Source organism: Macrobrachium rosenbergii, chromosome 45 (genome assembly GCF_040412425.1).
Source record: "Macrobrachium rosenbergii isolate ZJJX-2024 chromosome 45, ASM4041242v1, whole genome shotgun sequence".
Classification (NCBI taxonomy): domain Eukaryota; kingdom Metazoa; phylum Arthropoda; class Malacostraca; order Decapoda; family Palaemonidae; genus Macrobrachium; species Macrobrachium rosenbergii.
The window spans coordinates 29,798,338-29,824,027 of NC_089785.1; the positions used below are offsets into that span (position 1 = coordinate 29,798,338).

The 25,690-nt window shown below is 38.7% G+C and overlaps 1 protein-coding gene across 1 annotated transcript; it reads right to left on the bottom strand.

Moving 5' to 3' along the window:
- Window positions 1–14,583: 14,583 nt before the first annotated feature.
- On the bottom strand, window positions 14,584–18,212 carry LOC136829689 (uncharacterized). The gene is made up of 5 exons (XM_067088487.1): window positions 18,021–18,212; window positions 17,616–17,876; window positions 17,224–17,376; window positions 16,281–16,479; window positions 14,584–15,459 (listed from the first exon to the last, which is right to left on the bottom strand). The coding sequence occupies exons 1-5, from the start codon at window positions 18,196–18,198 to the stop codon at window positions 15,348–15,350; spliced, it is 903 nt and encodes a 300-aa protein (XP_066944588.1). The 5' UTR covers window positions 18,199–18,212; the 3' UTR covers window positions 14,584–15,347.
- Window positions 18,213–25,690: the final 7,478 nt, after the last annotated feature.

Consider the following 25,690-nt stretch of genomic DNA (forward strand, 5'->3'; position numbering starts at 1 on the left):
ATTTCAGTGTCAGTGTCTCAGGGCCCTTAAATTTCATTGTCAGTGTCTCTGGCGCCTTAAATTCCATTTTCAATGTCTCTGAACCCATAAATTTCATTGTCAGTGTCTCTGGACCTTTAAATTTCATTGTCAGTGTTTCTGGACCCTTACAGTAGATTTCATTGTCAGTGTGTCTGGTCCCTTAAATTTCATTGTCACTGTCTCTGGTCCCTTAAATTCCATTGTCAATGTCTCTTAAGCCTTATATTTCATTGTCAGCATCTCTGGACCCTTAAATTTCATTTTTAGTGTCTCTGGACCCTTAACAAATTCCATTGTCACTTTCTAGAATCTTAAATTTTATTGACGTTTCTGGATCCTTAAATTTCATTGCCAGAGAACGTTTTGCTCACAAAGTTCCTCTGCAAGAGAGAAAAGAAAGTATTTGAAAAAAAAAATGAAATATGAACACAAAACTGACATCTTGTTCAACAAACAGGTGTGTACTTCATGTTTTTACAAGCAAGAGCCCGTGCTTGCATAAGGCCAGTTTGGGCAGCAACAAACAACATATTGCTACTGGGCCAACTATCTTTTCCCCTTGTAAAAAAATGTATGTGTAGCATTTTAGAGATAAAGTAATTTCTTATTATTTATATAATATTTTGATATAATTTATAATTGTACTATCATATGATTTAACAGACAATTATTATTGTATTTGTATAAGAGTTAAGCGGTGGTTGTTCTGAAAAGTGAAATTTGGCTGCGTCTTCATTTCACCACAATGACAGTGAGCTTCTTGATAGGAAATATTTATGCCTTCCACTTCTTTTTAAAAGGGATAAAATCCCACTGGGTAAGCTGTGCTCTAATTAGTATATATATATATATATATATATATATATATATATATATATATATATATATATATATATATATGTACATATATATATATATATATATATATATATATATATATATATATATATATATATATATATATATATATATATATATATATATATATATATATATATATATATATATATATATATATATATATATGTATATATATATTTACTAATTGTTCAAATTGAATCATAATTCCAGGTGTTGATATCAGTGGAAACACAGATACTGTTTGTGATTATTCCATATATTATACCAAAGATTAAAGGCTTTTGTTTGCTCATTTTTATATATTGTCCCAAACAGTATTTGTATTTATACTGTATATAATACCTGGCATTATATATATATATATATATATATATATATATATATATATATATATATATATATATATATATATATATATATATATATATATATATATATATATATATATATATATATATATATATATATATATATATATATATATATATATATATATATATATATATATACATATACATATACACACACACATTATAGGAGAGAGAGAGAGAGAGAGAGAGAGAATCTACCAGTGACTTTTTACCATGTGCATATGTAATTGCAATAGCCACTCATGCACACTATATATATATATATATATATATATATATATATATATATATATATATATATATATATATATATATATATATATATATATATATATATATATATGGTAGAACTAAGTGTAGCTCAAGAGAGTGATTTCCTTCTAACTTAACATTTTCTACAGTTTTTTGGTTGCTAATTATGGATTTGCCTTCAATTTTTGTTGCACGATTGTAATTAACCTGTAATTAACCACAGAATTCCATCCAACAAGCTAGGGGACCCGGTGGGAAAGCGGCATTATGGGTGGGGTATGCCCCCAGGACAGTGGGGTCATGATTTGCTCCCCTGCTTTTTATTACCCTACAATTTAGGGGACCCCTAGGGAAAGTGGGGTCATGGGTGGGGTATACCTCCGGGACAGGGTGATTTGGCTCTCCTGCTTGTAATTATCCTTCAATTTAGGGGACCCCTAGCGAAAGTGGGGTTATGGGTGGGGTGGACCACAGGGGTGAGAAGATGGTCAATATTTACTGTATACGTCAATACGGAGATGAAAAACTTACACGAACACAGAAGGAAGAGGACGATCAGGGGAGCCGTTACAAAGACGAACCCTTCCATTACTACTGCTGTCTGGAAACGTTGTCGCGCACGCGCACTTTTATAGTTGAGCTTTTGGCTCACAGCCTGACTCCTTACTGAGGAAACAGGAGGCGGGGGTCTGGGGTCTAAAAATACTTATCCAACCAATCATATTATGCCGTTAACTCTGTGTTGGGGATAAACCTCCTAATCTTTTGTACGGCAGACCGAACGGATGGTTACAAATGGGGGGAAACATTGGGGGTTTATACACTCAAAACATTGCTCTGTTTATGTCAATGCTGAGTTCTAACTAACAAATGTCAATGCTCGTGTACATTAACGCATTCCCTACATGTGATGTTTACCTTATAAATGTTATAACATGGCAGTACAGTTGAAAATAAGCCCTGAAAATTAGGCTGCACCCTACACAAAGTTTGAGGGAAAGGGGGATTTCAGGGGGGGATAGGGAAGATTCTCCTGGTGCTGGAGGGGCTGTGGGGGGTTTGCATACAAAATCTCCACAAGTTACACCTTCCCCTTTCCAACCCTTGGGTCCGTCTGTTTGCGCTGGAACAGTTCATAACCCGTCGGGCAAATGCAACAGAGTGTTAACGTGCTTAAAGTACGCCTTTTTAATTTAGGTTGCCTTTAAAGAGGGGGTCTGGCCAGGTAACGTGGCGAACTAGGTTAGGTTAGGTTAGTTTGGTTTAGTTTTTGTAATGGCCAAAAGTTTTCGTTTCCTCCAAAGGGGGGGTCCATGGGGGTTGAAGCCCCCCTGGCCAGTGAACACGGCAAACCAGGTTAGGTTGGTTTAGTTATTGTAGCAACCAAAGTTTTCGTTTCCTACAAAGGGTGGGGTCCAGGGCGGGGTGAAGCCCCCCACCCAGGGAATGCAGTGAACTAGGTTAGGTTAGGTTGGTTTAGTTATTGTAACAACCAAAAGTTTTTGTTCCCTACAAAGGGGGGTCCAGGGGGGGCAAAGCCCCCTGGCCAGGGAATGCGGCGAACTAGGTTAGATTTTGTTTAGTTGATGTAGTCACAAATTAGGTGTATTAACAGCCACATTTCATTAACGCCGCCTGCTGTTTTAGGTTGGGTACATCACTGTCATAATGCCACAAAGCTTTTTCTTTAAACTGCTGTAATGTTTAGCATCTCTTACAATTCTCTGACTGTTCAGGCATTAAAACCTCCCAGTGCATTACAGCCAGGAAACTTTCTTACTTTCCGCCAAAGCTCCTCACACAAACCCCTTTCTCCCTTTCCCATTCACGTCATTACCCCCAACAACCTACCTTCACGCAACCCACCCAATCCTTATCTGCAACCGAGGCTCACGTTTTAAAAAATTCACTAACTGCGTTGTCTCGATTCAGTACAGTGGCTGAATCCTTGCCATCTACTTCGTGTTCCTCTGAACCCATAACCCGGCACACCCTTCCCATCACTTGCACTGTTATGGCAGCTACCGCGAGTTTGGTGTATTCTATTACGGGAATTACGAATGTTTAATCGAACTCTGCCAGGATCATGGCGTTTTAAAAACACAACGCTTTTGCTCCCGGTGTGGTAGGGAGTGCAGGCTGGATTTACAGAAGAAAGCATTTAGGTGCGACAGAACCTGCTCTACTCCGCAGAAAAAGGGACGGAAAAGGTGTAACTTTTATGAGTCCCTGTTCTGCAAAGCCTGGCTTTCTGGTTCCTGCCTTGACGTTGAAACTGTCCCATTTTTTTGCTTTATATATGCCTTGGAGTGGTTCACTTACAGCGCTGCTAGATCGGAACTGAGTCTGAGCGACATTGCCATTAATGACTGGCCTAGTTTGGTCCGAGAGATAATAGTGAATTGGTGCATAAAGCAAAAAAAGGAGGATTGGTGGCTCCAGCACAACTGTGGAAATGGACGAAGCCAAATTTGGCAAAAGGAAATATAATGTAGGGAGGGTAATTGAAGGGCAGTGGGTATTTGGGGGTATATGCAGGGAGATGCGGGACTTTTTTGTTGTGCCCGTGGAAGACAGGACTGCCGGGACTCTGGTAACTTTAATTAAAGAATACATAGAGCCCAGTATGACTGTAATTTCAGACTGTTGGAAGGCCTACGACTGCCTGGAGAATGAAGGCTATAGACACTTGAGGGTCAACCACTCCCTCAACTTCGTCAACCCAGAAACCGGGGCTCATACCAACACCATTGAAAGGAGGTGGAGGGAACTGAGGGACAGCACCTCCAGATACGGCAGGAGGAAGTATAATTTTGCAGGCTACCTGTCAGTAGCCTACTTTAAAATCCACTTCCAAGGCTCCAGAACCAGGTTCCACGCATTTTTGAAGGCAGCAGCTGATCTGAACCTACCGAGTCCCTAAGGTAAGGCCTTTTCTCCTGTTCGGTTTATAAGTTTGCCGAGACTTTTTATTCTTTTTTTACAGGTTTCTTGTTTGGAATGGCAGAGGTATTTCTGAGTAGCAGCTGCACGCCCTTGCTGTTTCGACGCTTCCCACACTTGTTGCCATCACGTTCTGCATTTGCGCAGAACCTTCTCCCAACCCCCACTTGCGCCACTCCTCATTTTCCCCCGTTGTTAGGGGATGTGAGGAACTTTCTGCCTTCCTGCCCCTGGTCGCCTCCCCTCACAGCCGCTCCCTCCCAGTGATGGATGGTTCCCTGGCGTTTTCCTCCTCCAGGGGATGCTCCCACAATGTAAACATGTCTGCGTCATCTCTGCGTGTTCTCCCCCACCCAAAACCATGAATTCCCATGGCCCCCCTTACTGTTGAGTATAGAGATAAGGGGAAAATAACGGTTGGCCGACAACAAACAAATGCACCTCCATTATCAGCTGCCCTAAAAGTGTAGAAAAAACCATAAATATACATATAATTACATTACCTTGCAAGCTAATTTTTTAACGCACGTTGAATATTAGTCGAATCTGATGAATATATATTTCAAATAATAGCATAAAATCATTTTGCTGACAAACGCATTATATCAAACTGGAAATTTCAGCCATTATGAATCATTTTGTTTTCATTTGCAAAAAACTCGATCTTGTTCACAAGCAGCACATATAGACATTCATTGCATAAAGGACAGCACACTTGTCCATACACTCACATACGTGGGTGTGTGTGTGTGTGTGTGTGTGGTACAATCATGGTACAAAATAACCTGAAGAAGAAGGTGAAGAGAGAGAGAGAGAGAGAGAGAGAGAGAGAGAGAGAGAGAGAGAGAGAGAGAGAGAGAGAGAGAGAGAGAGAGCATAAGTATGCTCTCTTGTCTCTGTACCCATAAATTTCTTTGTCCATGTCCCTGGTCCTTTAAATTTCTTTGTCAATGACTTTGGACCCTTAGATTTCTTTGTCAATGTCTCTGGCCCCTTAAATTTCATTGTCAATAACTTTGGAGCCTTAAATTTCATTGTTAATAACTTTGGACCCTTACATTTCTTTGTCAATGACTTTGAACTCTTAAATTTCTTTGTCAATGACTTTGAACCCTTATATTTCATCGTCAGTGTCTTGTGGTTATTATATTTTTTTTGTCATTGTCTCTGGACCCTTAAATTTCATTGTTAGTGTTTCTGGTCCCTTAAATTTCATTGTCAGTGTCTCTGGTCCCTTAAATTTCATTGTCAGTTCTCTGGCACTTAAATTTCCTTGTCAGTGTCCCTGACCCCTTAAATTTCATTGTCAGTGTCTCTGGTCCCTTAAATTTCATTGTCAGTGTCTCTGGCCCCTTAAATTTCATTGTCAGTGTCTCTGGCCCCTTAAATTTCATTGTCAGTGTCTCTGGCCCCTTAAATTTCATTGTCAGTGTCTCTGGCCCCTTAAATTTCATTGTCAGTGTCTCTGGCCCCTTAAATTTCATTGTCAGTGTCTCTGACCCCTTAAATCTCATTGTCAGTGTCTCTGGTTCCTTAAACTTCATTATCAGTGTCTCAGAACCCTTAAATTTCATTGTTAATATCACTGTAACTGAAACTGTAAGGGGGGGGGAAGGATAGAGTGAGGGTTCGATTACAAATCAATTTAAACCTGGAAGGAAGATAAGGTTTGGAAGGGGGTAAAAGGGAGATGAAAGGAAGGTATAAGGGGAAGGAAAAAAGAATGGGACAGTCCCATTTGTCATTTAGTCTACAATATAGTGCATGTCGTGAATGTGGAATTTGTTTGCAAGTTATTAAGGTGTAGGAAAGTTCCAGCAAAAGGCAAAAGGTGAAAGTCATCTGAAGAGGCTCCAATACTGGAATCGTCCTCCTTCCCTCTCCCCCTGTAGGGGAGGGAAAGAGGACTCAAACCACGGTGCTGTACAGTCGTATAGTGCTTTTAGTTAGTTAGTTAGTTAGAAGGTTGGTTTTCAGTAGTAGGTGCAGAGAGAGCCCAACTACATTAATTGTGCAGAAGAATTTGACACCTGGGATGAAGTGCTGTTGTTATTTTTTGTATTTTTAATTTTTATGAAAGAATTCCAGGTGAGAATAGAGGCGAATGACAATGTGCGAAGGAACAAACTATGCATGTGTATATGTATGCGTATATATATACATACAAACAGATACATTTCAGTGTAAGACCAAGTTGTCATATTGCTTTTGAGTCACATTAATATGCACTGTAGCCCCAAACTGTACGCCATGGTACCAATTGATACGACACCCTAAAACGCAGTATTGAGTTTTTCATGAAAACATTCAAGACTCATTTATTGAGTGTAATGATACTCTTAGCTGTGTATGCAGAGTAAATGCACACCTCCAGAATAAGAATACTCTGGGATATCCAGGTTGCGTCGTTTTTCCTTGATATTTTTTTGCCTTCTATTTGCGGGGACGGGTTAGCTAAGCAAGTGCGTAGGACCCCTTGCCTTTCTAATTACAGCCTTTCCCTTATATTTTCCCCCCTATTGGTTAGTGGGCTACTTAGGGATTTATTCGTCTATACACACATTCATTCAAAAGGCTTCATTCACCGGCTGTCATTCAAAATGTTTACACATGCGACGCACGAATGGTGAAATCGAGTAAGAGGGTGTGGGTAGGCTACTCCCGCCTCCCACCCTGCCTCGGTCACACAGACAGGGTTGCCACTCTAAAAAAGTTATTTCCCCCTACCACTCATGCTCATTTCCCCTACGTCCCCCTACAGCCATCCCCCAGCTCAGCATACCCCAAAAACGATGATTTTTTTTTTTTTTATTCTTTTACACGAGTTCAGAATAAGATATCACCATACAGCCTAAGTATTGGAGATATTGCAGCAATTATCCCGAATTCCCAATGCTTTTTAACAAGGATGATTTGAGTAAAAGTACTTTTTATATATTTAAATTTTATTAATTTTCAATAGCAAAGCAATGTGGAGCAAAATATATTTTCCCTAAGAAAATAGATGTATGTGACAAGCAAATAAGGAAACGAAAATTTATTCGATTCTTTGGTAGGCTATTTCTAAATAATAAATCAAATATGTAATAAGCAAATAAAAAGTATCTTTTCTTGTGGCGTAAGAAGTAAAGGAAGAATTCATCTTTGGCATTCTTTTCAATTGTCATTTCTTAACACCTGATTTTTTTGGTAGGTTAAATTCTTAGTTAAGTATATTCTGCCAATTGTAATGTATATAATTAATTCAAACAAAATCTTCAGCTGCTGTATCATCAAGGATCTGATCATTTCCTTTATGGCCACATTTGTCCATGTAGCTTTTTCTTGCATTGGTATACAAGTGAGCACCCCTTGGGTTCACATTAACTTGAGAGGGAACCTTAAGGTTTCTGAGGTTTTGAAAATTGCCTCTAAGGCAGGGGTTCCCAAACTGGGGGTCATGGAAGGTCTAACAACTGCATGCACTACATTCAGCTTGCCAGAACGGGCTAAACTTTTTAGAAGGCTTATAAATTGGGCGGTCATGACAGGACTGGTACTGCTGTAAGGGGTCACGTACTAAAAAAGTTTGGGAAACACTGCTCTAAGGTGTGTACGGCAACCAGACTCCTGAGCTTCGCTGTGTTTGCATTAAGTTTGGGAAAAGTCCTTTCTACTTCTGCAGAGCTTTGAGGTAAACAGGTCATCTGAAGCATGAAAATGGCAACGTCTTCGTGTTCAGGAAGAGAGGCTGAGCCTTTGCCAAAATTCCACAGTAGGTTTGTTCTCCTGCCCTTCCTTTCTTACAGCTTCATCAATCAAAATAGAGCGCCATTGTCGATCAATGTCCCAGTCTTTCAGTGCATGCAAGACTGGGTCCATGAGGTTAACCCTTTGGAGAATTTGGCGGACAGCTTCCTTACACCAGTCTCTTCATCTTCTTTAGAAGTTTTCCCCTCTCTTGTGGAAGCATGCGTATCAAGGTTTCCTGAGCTGTTATCCCTGGATATACTTTGCCAAGGGACAACCACTGGTGTGCGATTCATCATCAACATAGATGTCACTAAAATTCTTGATTGGCTTCCTGAAGTTTTGGCAATAAGGCGATGAAGCTGAAATGCATTTGACTGGAAGATAGCATTTAAACCAGTCAAGTCTCCAAAGGCATAATCACAAAACTCTAGAGTTGCCTTGACATATTTGGATTTTAGTGCATCAAGTATATATCCTTTCAGGCTGCAGGGAGTTCTTCTCACTTACCTCTGCAGTAAAAGACAAGAGAAGAGCTGGCCATTGTTCTAAAATCCGTCTAATGCACTGGGCCACAGATAACCAACTTGTCTGACATGGTTTTAGAATTCGGTGGGCATCGACATCGGCATGACCTTTCTGTCGATTAGGAGGCATTTTGAAGTGACTGTATATATCATGGATTAGTTGGTCAGCTGTTTTCGACAATACCTTGCAAGCATGCTCTGCAACTAAATGGAAAGTATCACAGTAACACTTTAGTACAATGATATTTGGTGCAGCAGTTTCTATTCTTGTCAGAAGAAAGCTGTTGGCTTCTTGCATCATAATTATATTCTCCATCTGATGCCCATCCCATTACACTGCTCCAGTCAAGGCCATCCTTCTCCAAAGCACTTTCCAATGGTGCAGAAAGTCCATTGGTATCCCCTGCTTCAGCGAAAATGAGGCGGTGAAACCGTGTCATAAGGTCTTTGTCAGGATTAAGGTAAGGGGCATTTACACAGAAGACTTCATTCATAGTTATATCAGTTGCCTCACATTATAGTCGAATACGATGGTGCTTGATGAGGAAAAACAAAGATGTCAACTCTACCTTCCCTTGCCAGCAAGGGTTTTTGATGAAATATATATATATATATTTGTTACTAGATATCAAAATCCCCTACTTTCCCCCCTACGTATGGCAGTTTTCCCCGTGGGTCTCCCCTACCCCCTACTTTTGGCTAATATCCCCTACCGTAGGGGATTTCCCCTACACGAGTGGCAGCCTTGACACAGAATGGCAGAAGAATTGAAAGCGTCTTCTATCTCTCACTGTCGTGCAATCCCGCCCACCGCATACCAGACCCCAAGAAGGGGTGACCCCCTCGACAGGTCGGTCTCTGAGGGAGGGTGAGTGGTTGCTAGGGAATAGAAAACAGCAGAGTCATGCAATTGCAGAGTCAGCGTTGGTGCCAGACACCACCTCCACTCTCATGTGAGGCCAGGTAGACCAACCCATCACCACATCAGCTGACTCGGATACGCTGTTTCGTTGTTAGGGAGTTTGGGAAGGATTTAGGATTGGGTAAAAGTATTGAGGGACAGCGACGGTAGAGGAATTATAGGATTAAGGAGCCTGCTTGCAAGGTATTGTCGAAAACAGCTGACCAACTAATCCATGATATGTACTGGTTGGATGATTCATGTTACAGTATCAGCCATTTCGAATAAAGTTATTTCTCATGCATCTACAGCAAATCACAAATAAATAGAAACAGTGCTAGTAAACAGAAATTAAACATTGAGAGAGAGAGAGAGAGAGAGAGAGAGAGAGAGAGAGAGAGAGAGAGAGAGAGAGAGAGGAGCGTACCTATGCTCCCTCGTAGCCTTTATCTTGGTCGAGTCATCCTAACCAGGTCGTCCAAGCAATGTCGACAATTGTAAACAGTCATCTCTCTCAAAATATACTAAAATATTGTTTTTCCACTATAAACATTTAATATCTCCATATTAATTTAATCATTCTCTTCTCCAGGAAGTTCAGTTCCGGGCGGGACACAGTCTGGAGGACAATGGGGTCAGAAGTGTATCGTTTCAGGACCATTTCTGTTCTAGGATCCGTGAGCGACCTTAATTTCATCTATTACAGGGTTGCCCAGGTGAGCAAGAGCCCGTGCTGTCATGTGCCAGCTTAATCTATACCATCATCGACAGTCAGCACAGGTCATAGGCCACAAGAGGTCAGAGGAAAACCGTGGATGACCTTGGAGGGCACAAGGTTCTCACAGTCAACTGATCACTAAGGTCAGAATGGGTCATCATGCTCCTTCTGAAGTTCTTGTGTTTTGTCATCCATAAATCTCCACTGACCATCTCCAGCCTCCTTCTTCTAAGTAAGTGTGGATCTCCCAGCTCCTCTGAGGCCCACTTTAGTGAGAATCAGGTACAACTGGCTCAGCTGCCTGGTAGCACCTGGAATAGGCATTGTTCTCAGATAAAATCTCTCTGACAAGACTTTGAATCAGTCTGTGCTTCTTTTTCTCTTCAGGAAGCTTCTCATGGTTAAGGAAAAATGATTCAAGATTCTTTCCACTTGCTTTTTCTTTTTCTAGTCGACAGACCGTTTCCCCACCTCTCGGCGGTGTCATCAGGACTGGGTTCAGATGTCTGAATTTTAAACGTGACATCATTGGGGTACTGAATTCCTTCTGTTGGTTGGCAGGTCTCATTCCCTAGCTGGTGGTCTGGGTGGTATAGTGTGGGCATTCCTGGTGCTCCATAGGATGCATCCTATGCCGTGATGTGAAGCAAAGGGCATGCATGATTCCCGTCTCTGGCCGATCTTGATTTGCCTTTGTTGTCGGTAATCATGGACAGCGGCATTCTGTCGTTCGTGTCTCCCTTCGGATTCTCACGGATGTCCTGTGGTTTCTTGAAGAAAGGAAGATGAAGTCCTTGTTCCTCTGCACATATATTTAACGTTGTTGATTTATACGCCACAGCTTCTGCTATTTGCAATCCGTGGAACTGGGGTTGTCTGTGCACGATGCATGATCTCTGTGCTATTAATTCGTCCAACGTTGGTTTACGGCCGTGGTCTTCTCTGTAATGGTGAAATATTGCCCCTTGGTTGTGCTGAGCCTGCACTCGCCTGCGTAGAGTGGTAGCGGTGCAACCTACCTAGTAATAGCTGAGGCCTTGACATGCTCCTTCAGCACAGTTTAATTCATTCACTAAGTTGGTCGACTCCCAAATCTCTCTACAGGGACCTGTGTGATTTTGCTTTACAAGAGTGCTGGCTAGGCTCGGGCAGCAGGAGGCAAGTAAGGAAATCCTCTCTAAGGATTCGTAGGTGTCGTGCCACTGGCGATTATCCTTTTTATGGCCTTGACCTCATCCTTGAACTGGGTGTATCATATTGTAACACAATATGATGTTTCTTGGTGAGGGAGGTGTCATCACTGGTATGCACACCCGACTGTTTCGCATGCAACCTTCTGTTAGATTGCGGTCGTATCTGTTAGGTCGCACCACTACCACTATATGCAGGCAATATGCAGGCAATATATACATACATACATATATATATATATATATATATATATATATATATATATATATATATATATATATATATATATATATATATATATATATATATATATATATATATATAAAAAAATAATGAACACATGAGCACTTGTTTTTGCAGAATCAAATTACTGACTCACATCGAGAGAAACCCAAAGGCAATTATATATATAAATACATACATACATATATGCAGTATATATATATATATATATATATATATATATATATATATATATATATATATATATATATATTTATGAAAGTATTTTGATATGTATGACCTGATTTTCGGTCACATACAGTTTCTACCAGTACGAATGAAACGCGTAAGATACCATTAACACTCGTGTATTTTTCTTAACAGTTACACAGGATCCTTTTGCTAATATTGCGCTACTTAGTCATGCAATTATAGTCGGAAGGTGATCTTTAACTTTTCAAACTGAACTTGCTTAGGTCATAGACCTCAGCTGATTGGTCTCTCACGATCGAAAGCAACCAATGAGGGTCTTCGATGTATGGCACTCGTTTGAATTGCCCACGCCCAACCCCAACGATCGTAGGGCCTTCGACGAATCAGCAGTATCTATCTGTTCGTTACCCTCTGATCAGAATGACGATTTTCTGTTACATCTCAAACATGAATTTCATAGAAATCGTTTCACATGTATTTAATTTACACACAATCGTATTTATATATTTATACACACACATATATATATATATATATATATATATATATATATATATATATATATATATATATATATATATATATATATATATATATATATATATATATATATATATATATATATATATATATATATATATATATATATATATATATATATATATATATATATATATATATATATATATATATATATATATATATATATGTTAGAAAACAGCATCAGTTCAAACTAAAGAAAATCAACCCTTTAACCAATTCAGCAGATAAAAGTATCCTACTTAAACAACTTTTTTCCCTTTACTCAATAAAAAAAAATTGAAAACTTATCTAATTATACAAAGGAACGAGGAAAAACCTTGCGAGTTATTCCGCTGAAATGAAAAAAAAAAACATTAAAAACTACTGGGGCTAGAGGGCTGCAAATTAGTATGTTGATCATCCACCCTCCAGTCATCAAACATACCAAATTGCAGCCCTCTAGCCTCCTCAGTAGTTTTGATGCTATTTAAGGTTAAAGTTAGCCATGTTCATGCTTCTGGCAACTATATAGGACGGGCCACCACAGGGCGGTGGTTAAAGTTTCATGGGTCGCGGCTCATACAGCATTGTATTTAGGCTGTGCATGATTAAAAAAAAAAATATGCACGGGCAGAATGATCCAAGATCTTCGTAATGATATAACAATATATTTTTATCGGAGATATCAATTGCATATTTCACGACTCCGGGATCTCCCTCCCCCATGCCCCCCCCACCCCCAGGAAATAAATCCCACCTCCTACGCCCACGTCCACCCAGGGCATTTAACTGGTGTGACGTCATCCCCCTTCGAGAGCTGGCCAATCACTGGCGTGCAGTGGGCGGGGCTTAGCTGCACAACTATAGGCGGATCTGCTATAGACCGGTGCTCGATCCCACATTGCAGATGCCTCTGGTACACCTTTCTAAGTGCATAGCACTTACCTGTCGCTTCCTCAAGTGATTTCAGTAAAATTCCCCGTCACATGTCGGCAAGTAAGTGTCGCTTTCAAGTGCCGAAGATTCCACACACACTCAGTTAAGTGTCTTTAAACGATTTCCTATACATGTCATTAGCAGTTACCCCCATTCAAAAGCACACGATCGGAAGAGCGACCTGACACACACCCACCTCAAAGTAAAGCTGGCCAGCTACTAAACGTTATGAATGGATCATTTGAGTATTTGTGGGGCGGAAAGTAGTGACGTCATCGGTTTTCGCGCGTAATTTTCCTCCTCCTTTTTTTAAAGTTCCTTGTGACGTCATCGGCTTTCGCGCGCAATTGAGATGCTGTTGAGTTTATCATGAACTTGAGAACTATAACAGTTGATAGTACACTATTTTCTCCTTGCACGGTTGCTGGTTAGAGAGGTATTTAGGAGTGAGGTTGCTGGACACACGCCTTTTTTTTTCTCTACATAGGCAGCAATCCCACAAGGTCAAATAACTATCAGGTACTGGTTTATTATTATTATTATTATTATTATTATTATTATTATTATTATTATATTCAAATAAACAAGGGTAGTAAGTGCATTCATGGTTTTTTGCTTTATTATCACTTTATTAAAATTTATATATTACACTGTGATTATAATATATACAGTATATATGTATATATACACATACATATATATATATATATATATATATATATATATATATATATATATATATTCTCACAATAACATCACAGTTTCAAAGCTGCGATAAAGGTTTAAAATTTCCTTTTGATAAATATTCCTTATTATTAACATTATTATAGGAATTAATAAATAAGTATAAATTAATCAGTAAAATAGGATACATCTATTCATAAATATTTGTAAAAAACAAGATTATATATATATATATATATATATATATATATATATATATATATATATATATATATATATATATATATATGTATATATATATATTAATAAATATGGTAGACTTTTTCATTGTGTAGCCTATATACGTATAAATAAATAAATAAATAAATATATATGTATACATATAACAATAAGTATTATAAAAATATAGAAATAATTCATTTAAACTACAAAGCACTGAAAAATATCTATATAAAAACATTCTTCACATGTTTTAGAAAAACATTACCCTGAATATATTTATATTCTTTAAAATAATTAAGTACTTATTAACAACATTTAAAGCTCTGAAGGAGGTACGTCAAAGAAGCGTATTAGTTACTGAGGAGCAATCAGGGAAAACAGAGGAGTCTGGAGAACTCCAAAGTTTCTCTCCACAGTCATTAAGGGATGCGATGGGATGGCTTGTCTGGTGTTTCTGTTCTCTAAATATATTAAATTCCATTTGATTTATTTGAATGATGTGGATACCATTTGAATGATGTGAATACCATTTGAAATATTTGAATACCATTTGAATGATGGGAATACCATTTAAAATATTTGAATACCATTTGAATGATGTGAATACCACTTGAAATATTTGAATACCATTTGAATGATGTAATACCATTTGAATGATGTGAATACCATTTGAATGATGTGAATACCATTTAAATGATGTGAATACCATTTAAAATATTTGAATACCATTTGAATGATGGGAATACCATTTGAATTATGTGAATACCATTTGAATGATGTAATACCATTTAAATGATGTGAATACCATTTAAAATATTTGAATACCATTTGAATGATGTGAATACCATTTGAATTATGTGAGTACCATTTGAATGATGTGAACACCATTTGAATAATATGGATGCCATTTGAATGGTGTGGATACCATTTGAATGATGTGAATACCATTTGAATGATGTGGATACCATCTAAATTCCTTAAATACCATTTTGACGGAAACAGGTCCCGAGGAAGAGCAGTTGGGTCTGCCCCTCTCAGGGCAACTCGCTCCTCAGCTCCTGCAGGTACTTGAGAGCCTTGGGGCCGCACCTGTAGACCAGCTGGCGCTCGGAGACAGCCTCAAGGGCGCCTGTGTTGTAGTGGTACCTGCGGAGGGAGAGAAGAAAGGTCAGGTCAGGTCAACTGCAGTGGCAGATATGGGAGAGGGATTGTTTATAGTCATTTCTAGAGAGAGAGAGAGAGAGAGAGAGAGAGAGAGAGAGAGAGAGAGAGAGAGAGAGAGAGAGAATGGTCTTAGAATCTACAGAAAAAATATCCTGAGAGAGAGAGAGAGAGAATGTGAGAATGTCACTACACCCTACAGTCAATATCTTCTGAGAGAGAGAGAGAGAGAGAGAGAGAGAGAGAGAGAGAGAGAGAGAGAGAGAAAGAAAAGAGATTTCACACACACACAGAGAGAGAGAGAGAGAGAGAGAGAGAGAGAGAGAGAGAGAGAGAGAGAGAGAGAGAGAGAGAGAGAGAGAATGGTTTCAGAATTTTCAGAAAAGGCTTCCAAAGAGAGAGAGAGAGAGAGAGAGAGAGAGAGAGAGAGAGAGAGAGAGAGAGAGAGAGAGAGAGAGAGAGAGAGAGAGAGAGAGAATGGTTTCAGAATTTTCAGAAAAGGCTTCCAAAGAGAGAGAGAGAGAGAGAGAGAGAGAGAGAGAGAGAGAGAGAGAGAGAGAGAGAGAGAGAGAGAGAGAGAGAGGTCTTAGAAACTTCAAAAGAGATTTCACACACACACACACACACACAGAGAGAGAGAGAGAGAGAGAGAGAGAGAGAGAGAGAGAGAGAGAGAGAGAGAGAATGTTTTCAGAATTTTCAGAAAAGGCTTCCAAAGAGAGAGAAGAGAGAGAGAGAGAGAGAGAGAGAGAGAGAGAGAGAGAGAGAGAGAGAGAGAGAGAGAGAGAGAGAGAGAGACCTGAAACTTCAAAAGGCCACGGGCGAAATTGACGAGAAGAGAGAGAGAGGGCTTATCCGCCCTCCCCCCCCACATCTGGGCGATGATTTTGGGCTGCGTCAGACGGAAGGTGGCCGTGGCTTCGTCTTCCCACCGGATTATGGAGGGATTCGTTCGTTTGTCAGCCAAGAGACGGACCAGGAACTCCCAGGATTTGGGACCTCGTTCTGTCAAGGAGAGAGGGAGAGATTATTATTATTATTATTATTATTATTATTATTATTATGAAGAGGAACCCTATTCATATATACCATTATTATTATTATTATTAATAATATTATTCAGAAGATGAAACCTATTCATATGGAACAAGCCCACCACAGGCGCCATTGACAAGAAATTCAAGAAGCTTCCTAAGAATATTATGGCGTCCATTAGAAAGAAGTGACAGAAGGTAATCAGAAATACTGAAAGAAGAGACCAGTTATTAGCAAAGAAGTGATAAATTAACAAATCAATAAATAAACAGATAGAAATATAAGTAAATCGTTAAGATAGAAGGAGAATTACTTTAGGGTCGCAACGCATTGCATCTTCGCTTGAACTTCTGAAGAAGTTCTGATTGCATGGCACCCTCAGTAGGGAGGCTGCTTCACAGCCCAACGGTGTGAGGAATGTTACAGATTCACTGGAAGGTTCAGATAGACAGATAAATAGATAGATAGATAGATGGCATTTTGATTATAGATGGACAGAAAAGTCTTTCCTCGTGTTGACATTACTGATAGACAACATTTCTGACTGTAAGACATAGAGAACAGATTGCAGTTTCTCCTGAGTGACCAAGTGACAGAGAATTGAGAGAGAGAGAGAGAGAGAGAGAGAGAGAGAGAGAGAGAGAGAGAGAATGTCCCCAGAACCTTCAGAAAAGTTTTTCAAGAAGAGAGAGAAGGAGAGAGAGAGAGACTAACCTTTCCTTCTGGTATTAGTGGGAATCTTCTTGAAGACATCACTTGTTGTCTCAGGCAGGAGACTTGGCACAGGTGCGCCAAAGGCCACAGGGGATGACCCCAGGTGACCATATGCCGTAGGCAGAGGGTAGGAGGCCTCTGCTAGGGGTTCTTCTGTAAGTAAATAGATAAATAAATAGATAAATAAATGGGTACTTTATCAATCATAACATAAGATGGCATTCCCAGAACAGACAAAAACAGAGGGGTAGATATTTAACAGTGAGTAGAGATTTAACAGAAGGGTAGAGATTTAACAGAAGGGTAGAGATTTAACAGAAGGGTAGAGATTTAACAGAGGGGTAGAGATTTAACAGAGGGGGTAAATATTTAACCTATCAAAAAATACCCACCATATTTGACCTGCAAGGGGTGATCCTGCATCGAGAAATCCTGCAGGGAATCTGGCAGGAGGTCCCACACCTCCTGTGGGACGCGGCTGAACATGTCGGCCAGTTCCTCGTCGTTGTACCCGCCAAAGGAAGAAGAGGAATCATCATATCCTCCGAAAGGGGGCGGGGTCGCGCCAAGCCCTTCCGTGACGTCATAAGAGGAGTCGAATGTCACGTCATGGATGACGTCACGAGAGGGGACGGGGCTGCTCCATTGCTTGCCTGGTTTATGAGGAGGGGAAGAGTGGTTAAGGGGGAGCCGTTGCAAAGGCAAATTCATCCTATTACTACTACAAAATGTTCATCAAAATAACCATAAAAGCAACTGATAATAATGATAAAAATAATAGTAATAATAACACTGACCAGCGCCATTGTTGACCAGACTCTGCAGCTCCTGAAAGAGGAAGCGTCCTAACTGGCTCCCGACGAAGGCGCCGAAGTCCTCAGGAGAGAACCTCAGGAGGGCGGCGCCCGAAGAGTTCCTCAGGCCCCAGACATTGCAGGCAGAGGTATCCAGGCCCCTCTCGGCACACAGGGACATGGCCCAGTTCAGGCAATCCTGCAGAAGGATAGAAAAAGACTACTGAGTATTCCTCAGGGATTCTTGTCGAATCCTCCTTTGATATGTAAATGACCTCAGGGATTCTTGGTGACAATGACTGGGTAAAGAATCCTCCTTTGATATGTAAATGACCTCAGGGATTCTTGGTGACAATGACTGGGTAAAGAATCCTCCTTTGATATGTAAATGACCTCAGGGATTCTTGGTGACAATGACTGGGTAAAGAATCCTCCTTTGATATGTAAACGACCTCAGGGATTCTTGGTGACAATGACTGGGTAAAGAATCCTCCTTTGATATGTAAATGACCTCAGGGATTCTTGGTGACAATGACTGGGTAAAGAGTCCTCCTTTGATATGTAAATGACCTCAGGGATTCTTGGTGACAATGACTGGGTAAAGAATCCTCCTTTGATATGTAAACGACCTCAGGGATTCTTGTTGACAATGACTGGCTAAAGAATCTGAATTAATAATAATAATAATAATAATAATAATAATAATAATAATAATAATAATAATAATAATAGTAAATAATAATAATAATAATAATAATAATAATAATAATAATAATAATAATAATAATAATAATAATAATAATAATAATAATAATTCCTCATCAACCTCCAAAATTCTTTAGACTTCAAGTTTTCCTTTTCGAAAATATGTCTTAATAAATTCATGTGCCACAACATACATTTCTTCTGTTGTTCACCTAAAATGGAGTTTTAATTTTATGCCTGTGTCTTTTATTTAAAGTAAATTTTTATATTTTTTTCCTTTTATTTATTTCGTATTTTATTTTGACAATTTATGAGATTCTAATAACAAGTATTCCACGAGACTTTTATTACTGAAGAGAGAGAGAGAGAGAAAGAGAGAGAGAGAGAGAGCTGTTTACAAGCATAACCATATTGTGATTGACTTCATAATATGTATGGGAAGGCCTAGCAGGTTGATATAAAATACCTCACTGGATTATTATTATTATTATTATTATTATTATTATTATTATTATTATTATTATTATTATTATTATTATTAACGCTTCTGTTTTCTTTAATTTTAAGCACGTATGAAAGGACGACCAAATGGCTTCGTGAGAGAGAGAGAAAAGAGATAAACGAAAACAAAAACACTCGCTCGGGTCATCACACACATTCTGCCAAATTGTACCAGAAGCGAGAGAATTCTCGTACCTCTCCCTGCCACTGTGCGACGGGTATCCTTTGGTACAATGTCCCCTTATCTTCCAGCGCCCCAAAGGGCTCCTGCCCAACGTAGAGCCCTTCCGCAGGAAAATCACTACTGTAGGCACCGTATTCCAGAGGCTGGTAGAGGCCATAATCGCAGCCGTGTCCTTGGGAACTCTCTACAGGTGTCGTAGTCTCCGTCAGGTAGGTATTGAAGATAGTGTCGAAGTTGGCCGGTTGGGTGAGGAAGGAGTCCTCGCCTAGGGAGGACTCAAGGGCGCCTGCGCCGAAGTTCATCTCGTTTTTATGAACGATCAGGGTTTAGGACGGGTTTAATTCTCGGATAAACCCGATTAAACCGAGGGGATTTATCGAAGACACAGGGAATATCAGGTCACTTGCTGACGGAGGAATATGGCCGGGTTTCTTTTAATTTAAATTCAGGCACTGAGATTTTTCCTTTTATTCAGGCTGCTCGACAATCAGAGGGAAGGTTTCGAGGCCCAAAATCACAGAGGGAAAAACAACAGCACACGAATGGCACTGCAAGACGAATGACCAAGACCAAGGTGTGGGCAGCCTTTTATGTAAAGGGTACCACAGACGCTGGAGAGGAAGTTACGTCAGTAAAATCGTGCCCATACATTCGTCCTATCTCTAGGGACTGACAGAGAACGTCAAAAACGGCGGGAAATCCCTGCTTTCTCGTTGCCTGGGTCTGTGACAAGCTCTAGCAAGCGCCTTCTTTTACCCAGAACGCAAACTAAAGACTATTTCAGGATACACAAATCAAGAAACACATACGTATATGTCATATATGTCAACCAGGACGTGAGAAACCAAATACTCGGTGCTTTGGGAGTTCTCCTAGAAGAGAGGAAATGAGCGTCCTGTTTCAGCCTACCATAGAGAAACTTTGACGTCATTCGTTGAAGCGATGCCTCCTGGCCTTAGTGCCAATCAGGAATAGCTTAATTAACGTAAGAGAGTCTTCTAGAAATGTTTACACCACGTTTTCATGTCGAAGTTTCATCACGGTTCCTGGGCCCTGAGCGCGTGCGCCACAAACACAGTTGCGCGCACAAGTGTATGACTGGGAACCGTTCTCTTAATTCCTTTCCTCTTTCATTCTGTTATTTCATTATTTAAACTGACACCGAATTCCCTCGTTGTTTACAGTTTTAACCGTCTCTAGCTTTAATTCATTTAACGGTCCCTCAGACTGTTTGTTCTAATCGGAGAAAGGGGCTCAGTGGAGGACTCCGGACTCTTTGAAGCTTTCGAAGTTTGGAACGGGATCACAAAACAACGCCATGTCAAGCAGAGTCTTACGAAAAACATTCTTAGTCCTCCGCACAAACAACAAACCAAGGCGTGAGAGCAAACAAAGACAAAAACTAAACATCCTTCCTTTGGGAAATGAGGCTAAGGAGAGCCAGTACCGACGGAATGAGGCTGCAGGACCTATAAGAAATCATCGTCCCAATTGACCTTTGAGAGTCTCCGCGAATCCGTCCATCACTTATCTTCTTCTTCTTCATTCCTCTCTGCGCGAATGACGAAATTTAAACAAAACAAGGCTTAGAAGAGAGAGAGAGAGAGAGAGAGAGAGAGAGAGAGAGAGAGAGAGAGAGAGAGAGAGAGAGAGAGAGAGAGAAAAGAAAGCTTTTTTTTACCTTTCTCTACCTTTCTATCTAAAGTCGAAAGTCCCATGAAAGAAACGCAGAAAGGAATGCAAAAAGAAAAAAGGATAAATTTGAACGACGCGTGACAGGATGGCGAGTGGACAGGAATCCCCCAAGAGCCTTCCCAAAGTCGTCTACCTGCTTCCGGTGGCCTGTTTATTTATCTATTCGTGTACTTATTCATTTATTTATTTTACCTATTTATTCGTTGACGAGAATAGCTTCACTATGATGTGCTTTTGTTTGTTTCTTTCTGGTGTTAACCCTCCCGTTCATTGAAAAGGCTTTTGGGATGCTGTTAATAGACCTATATATATATATATATATATATATATATATATATATATATATATATATATATATATATATATATATATATATATGCCATAAGTTCTCTCAATGGCCTTTCTTACAAGTGAACTTTTAATGCTTTGCACCTTACCAAAAAACACCTTTTTTTTTAATGGTTAAACCATTAGTATTTACACACAGATCAAAAACCATCGCCATATATTTAAAATCTCAACTACGACAATAACATATACCTGATTTACCATTACACAAATAACACAACACCCCGATAACGACACCTTAACCCATCTGTAATATGCATAAACCCCTTTGCACAGACTTGTATTAATGTGAGGACAACTAACCTATAGGAAATATGAACCTCAGGAACTCCTCGAGTTCTCACAATGTTTACACACTTCCAGGAGTCACTGTTTACACCCTGTTTACACAGCCAGTCAGTCTGCCTGGAAAAGCTTTCTACTGCTGACAAAGTTCACTAAACTCTCTCTCTCTCTCTCTCTTCCCCGCCCCCCTGAAGACACTGTTACATCACAGAAAACTTACTGTTTATAGTTGTCTATCAATTGTAGCTATGAATCCATTACCAGATAACTACGAGTGATAGATAACATTTATAAACTGTACGATATATGATATATATATATATATATATATATATATATATATATATATATATATATATATATATATATATATATATATATGATGTCTTTTCCTGTAATACTACAGTGTAATATGAATATATATATATATATATATATATATATATATATATATATATATATATATATATATATATATATAAAGCATATATATATATAAGAAAATAAAAAATAAAAATAACCTAAAAAATATAGGAAAAATAGCGTAAAAAATAAAAGAAAAATAACCTGGAAAATAAAAGAAAATAACCTAAAATAAAAGAAAAATAAAACAAATGAAAGAAAAATAACCTAAGAAATAAAAGAAAAATAACGTAAAAAAAATAAAAAAATAAAAGAAAAATAACTTAAAAAATAAAAGGAAAATAACCTAAAAATAAAAGAAAAACAACGTAAAAAAAATTAAAGAAAAATAACGTAAAAAAAACAAAATGAAAATAAAAGAAATTGTTTGGAAATTTCAATGAATAATTAAATAGCAGCCGAGGCTTCTGTTTGGTAAACAAAAGCATTATTGCGGATGATCTTCTTCCTTGGGAACGAATTCGTCATTTTTATAACAACAACGCCTCGTTATTTTGAGTCAGTTTAGGTAAACTATTCCCTTTTTTTTTTTGGGAAAAGAGGATCCTATATTTTTTTTTTGTTGGGAGCCATATTTGGAATCAGTGAGAGTCATAAGGTTTAGTCATGAATAGGAAACTGGTATTTCATCAAGGCAAATATCTGTCAGTCTATTTATTTTTCTGTTTCTCTATCTATCAATTTACCTGCCTATCTATCAATGTTCCTGTCTATCAATTTATCTCTTTATCTTTCAATTTTCATAAGAGAGAGAGAGAGAGAGAGAGAGAGAGAGAGAGAGAGAGAGAGAGAGAGAGAGAGAGAGAGAGAGAGAGAGAGACTGGTCAATGGCAATGTTTGCAAACTGACACATATAACAATAAATACGTCCATTTGCACATTTAAATTGCTCATACATGCTAAGAAACATATGTATTATGTATAGAATAATGCATCCTTCAATGTGTTTACGTATGCATCTGGGTGAGAGAGAGAGAGAGAGAGAGAGAGAGAGATGTTTATACCAGTTTACCTGCGTTGACCCTCAGAGCCTGAGCAACAGCAGCAACAAGCGTTATCCCACCTTGCCGTCCGGATGTGCACTGATTCACATCCGTTTGTTGACATTAGAGACTGACGCTGCTTCTTCTTCTTCTTCTTCGCTTTCAGAAGACTCCAGGACTCCCTCTCGGCCCCCAGGAACTCTACTGACGCACGGTTTCAGTACCTGCGTCTCTGCGCGTCTGTTCTTCCCGCGTGGAGCGTCATAGGATCTCTTCCTGTTTCCTAGATCGTGACAAGGACCCAAGGACTCGCTCTCGCCTTTCCTCAGAAAGGACACTTGCGGGTGTCCCGACTTTCGCGGGAGAAAAAGGACTATTCCTACTCGCTTCCTTTCGCTCTTTCGTCGTTGGCGGTTTCGGAGGTTTAGGGAAGGAGAAAGTATTAGTATTATTATTATTATTATTATTATTATTATTATTATTATTATTATTATTATTATAAGATAAGGACTAATAGTGACTTATATTCTTTAAGAAGCACCATTATTGAGTACCTTATTTTTTTTTAATAAACAATAGCACTGTGATGGGAGAGCGAAAGACCCAGTGAACCACCTATGTCACTGCACTGGAGACAATTAAAAAACATATATTTGTTTATGTACTTTGGATATTTGTGGAAGATCCACGCCAGCCCAAACCCCACCCCCAACAAACAAACAGACACACAAACACACACACACACTCTAACCAAAGGAATAACTTCTCTATAATCCAAAGCACGTAAAAAAATGCGCCAAAGTTTCTTTGGCGCAAGCGAATTTTCTGCACAGTGTATAATGCTTTATGAAACTACGACCTCCCAACTCCCAGTTACTCCCCAGACACGGTTGAGTGGACGTGCGTCTAAAACGCCTCCGGAAAGCGCTGCCAGACGCATGAAATATGACTAACCTTGACCTTCATTAAAATCAAAACTACTGAGGAGGCTAGAGGGCTGCAATTTGGTATGTCTGATGAGTGGAGGGTAGATGATCAACATACCAATTCGCAGCCCTCTAGCCCTGTTAGAAAATATAACTTTGTAATTACGTGTTTCTTATGGTTGAATGCGAGGAAGCTGAGTTTGTTCATGGAATATCATATTTTGTAGCCTTTGAGTTAAAACTATGTCTTATTTATATTATTTCGTGCGTTGAGACAGCTCCTTGTTACTACACACGTTGTTGCATAGTTTTTTCACATTTTTCGGGCTAATTTGTTTTTGGTATTCTAAATTGTTTTGGTACATTTTTTAATGAAGGTAACTTTTTTGTACTCTCAGGAAATCTTGGTAAACAGTGGGTTGGGAACAACTGAACAAGGAGGAAATAAATATGTTTTAGTATAGCGAAGTTTTCTTATCCCAACCAACTGTTGGAAATAATAAATATATATTAAAGGCAAAAGGTATTTTTTTCCAAGAAGCCCCAGTGGTTTTTAAGACCTGAGGGCGGACAGACGAAGCCATCACAGTAGTTTACAGAAAATTAAAAATGTAGAGAGAGAAAAAAAAACGAGAATTCTTTTAATATATAAAACTTATATTTCACTAAAAATCCATACAAAAAATTTCTTGTTGTCGCCTTAATATATCATATCACAGTCTCAGGGTTTTATTCTTTTTATACATAAAAGTAATAATAGTAACAGTAATGATAACAGTAGTAACAGCATGAGTCTCGAAATGAGGAATGAAGCCTGCATTTATGAATGAGTAAAATCGTATTGCAAATAGATATAAACGAAGCTTTCGGGAATCTGTACAGATTTATTTCTAAACATATTTGTACCCATACATACATACATACATACATACATACATACATACATACATACCTGTACATTTGTTTGTGGAGATAAAAAAAATAATAATAAAAATAACATAATATTATATTCAAGTTCATTTTTGTGGAACTTTGACGCAAAATACATCGTTTTCACACCTAACAGACATTCGTAGGAAAACATAATTATGTCTTTAAGCCACAAAATACCCATTACTGTCTAGGATTCGAACCTGTGCCTATCTCTGAGACAGCACGAGGCGACAGGACACCTATCCACTCAGCCATGAAACTGAGAAGAGCACTGCCACTCAATGAAAAATCGTATAGGTTCGAATCCTTGGCTGGGAAGGTGTTGTATGGTGCATGACTGCCCTTGAACAATTCTCCTTGTGTTTTGATCATTAATTTATATTCTTATCTATTTCTTTATTTATTTAATGATAGATAAATAGACTGTTTATTATCTTTTTCTTTTGCAGTAAGTGATCTCTTTCTGAATTTCCTGTCGCCTTCTGTTACTTATCTAAAATGAACACCATATTCTTGGGAAACTTGAGTGTCAGATCAATGGCCCCTTTGATGTGCTTGTTCCACAATAATAATAATAATAATAATAATAATAATAATAATAATAATAATAATAAATAATAATAATATCTGGTTCCCACTGGTTTTATAATTATTCCAAATGCTAGTTCCCACTGGTTTTATGAAAATGTG

Coding starts and splice junctions, on each gene's coding strand:
- LOC136829689 (XM_067088487.1), bottom strand. CDS start 18,198: ATGTCCCTGTGTGCCGAGAGGGGCCTGGATACCTCTGCCTGCAATGTC. Junction 16,480..17,223: donor CACTAATACCAGAAGGAAAG/GTTAGTCTCTCT, acceptor TCTCCTTGACAG/AACGAGGTCCCAAATCCTGG. Junction 15,460..16,280: donor TTCGCCCGTGGCCTTTTGAA/GTTTCAGGTCTC, acceptor CTCCCTCCGCAG/GTACCACTACAACACAGGCG.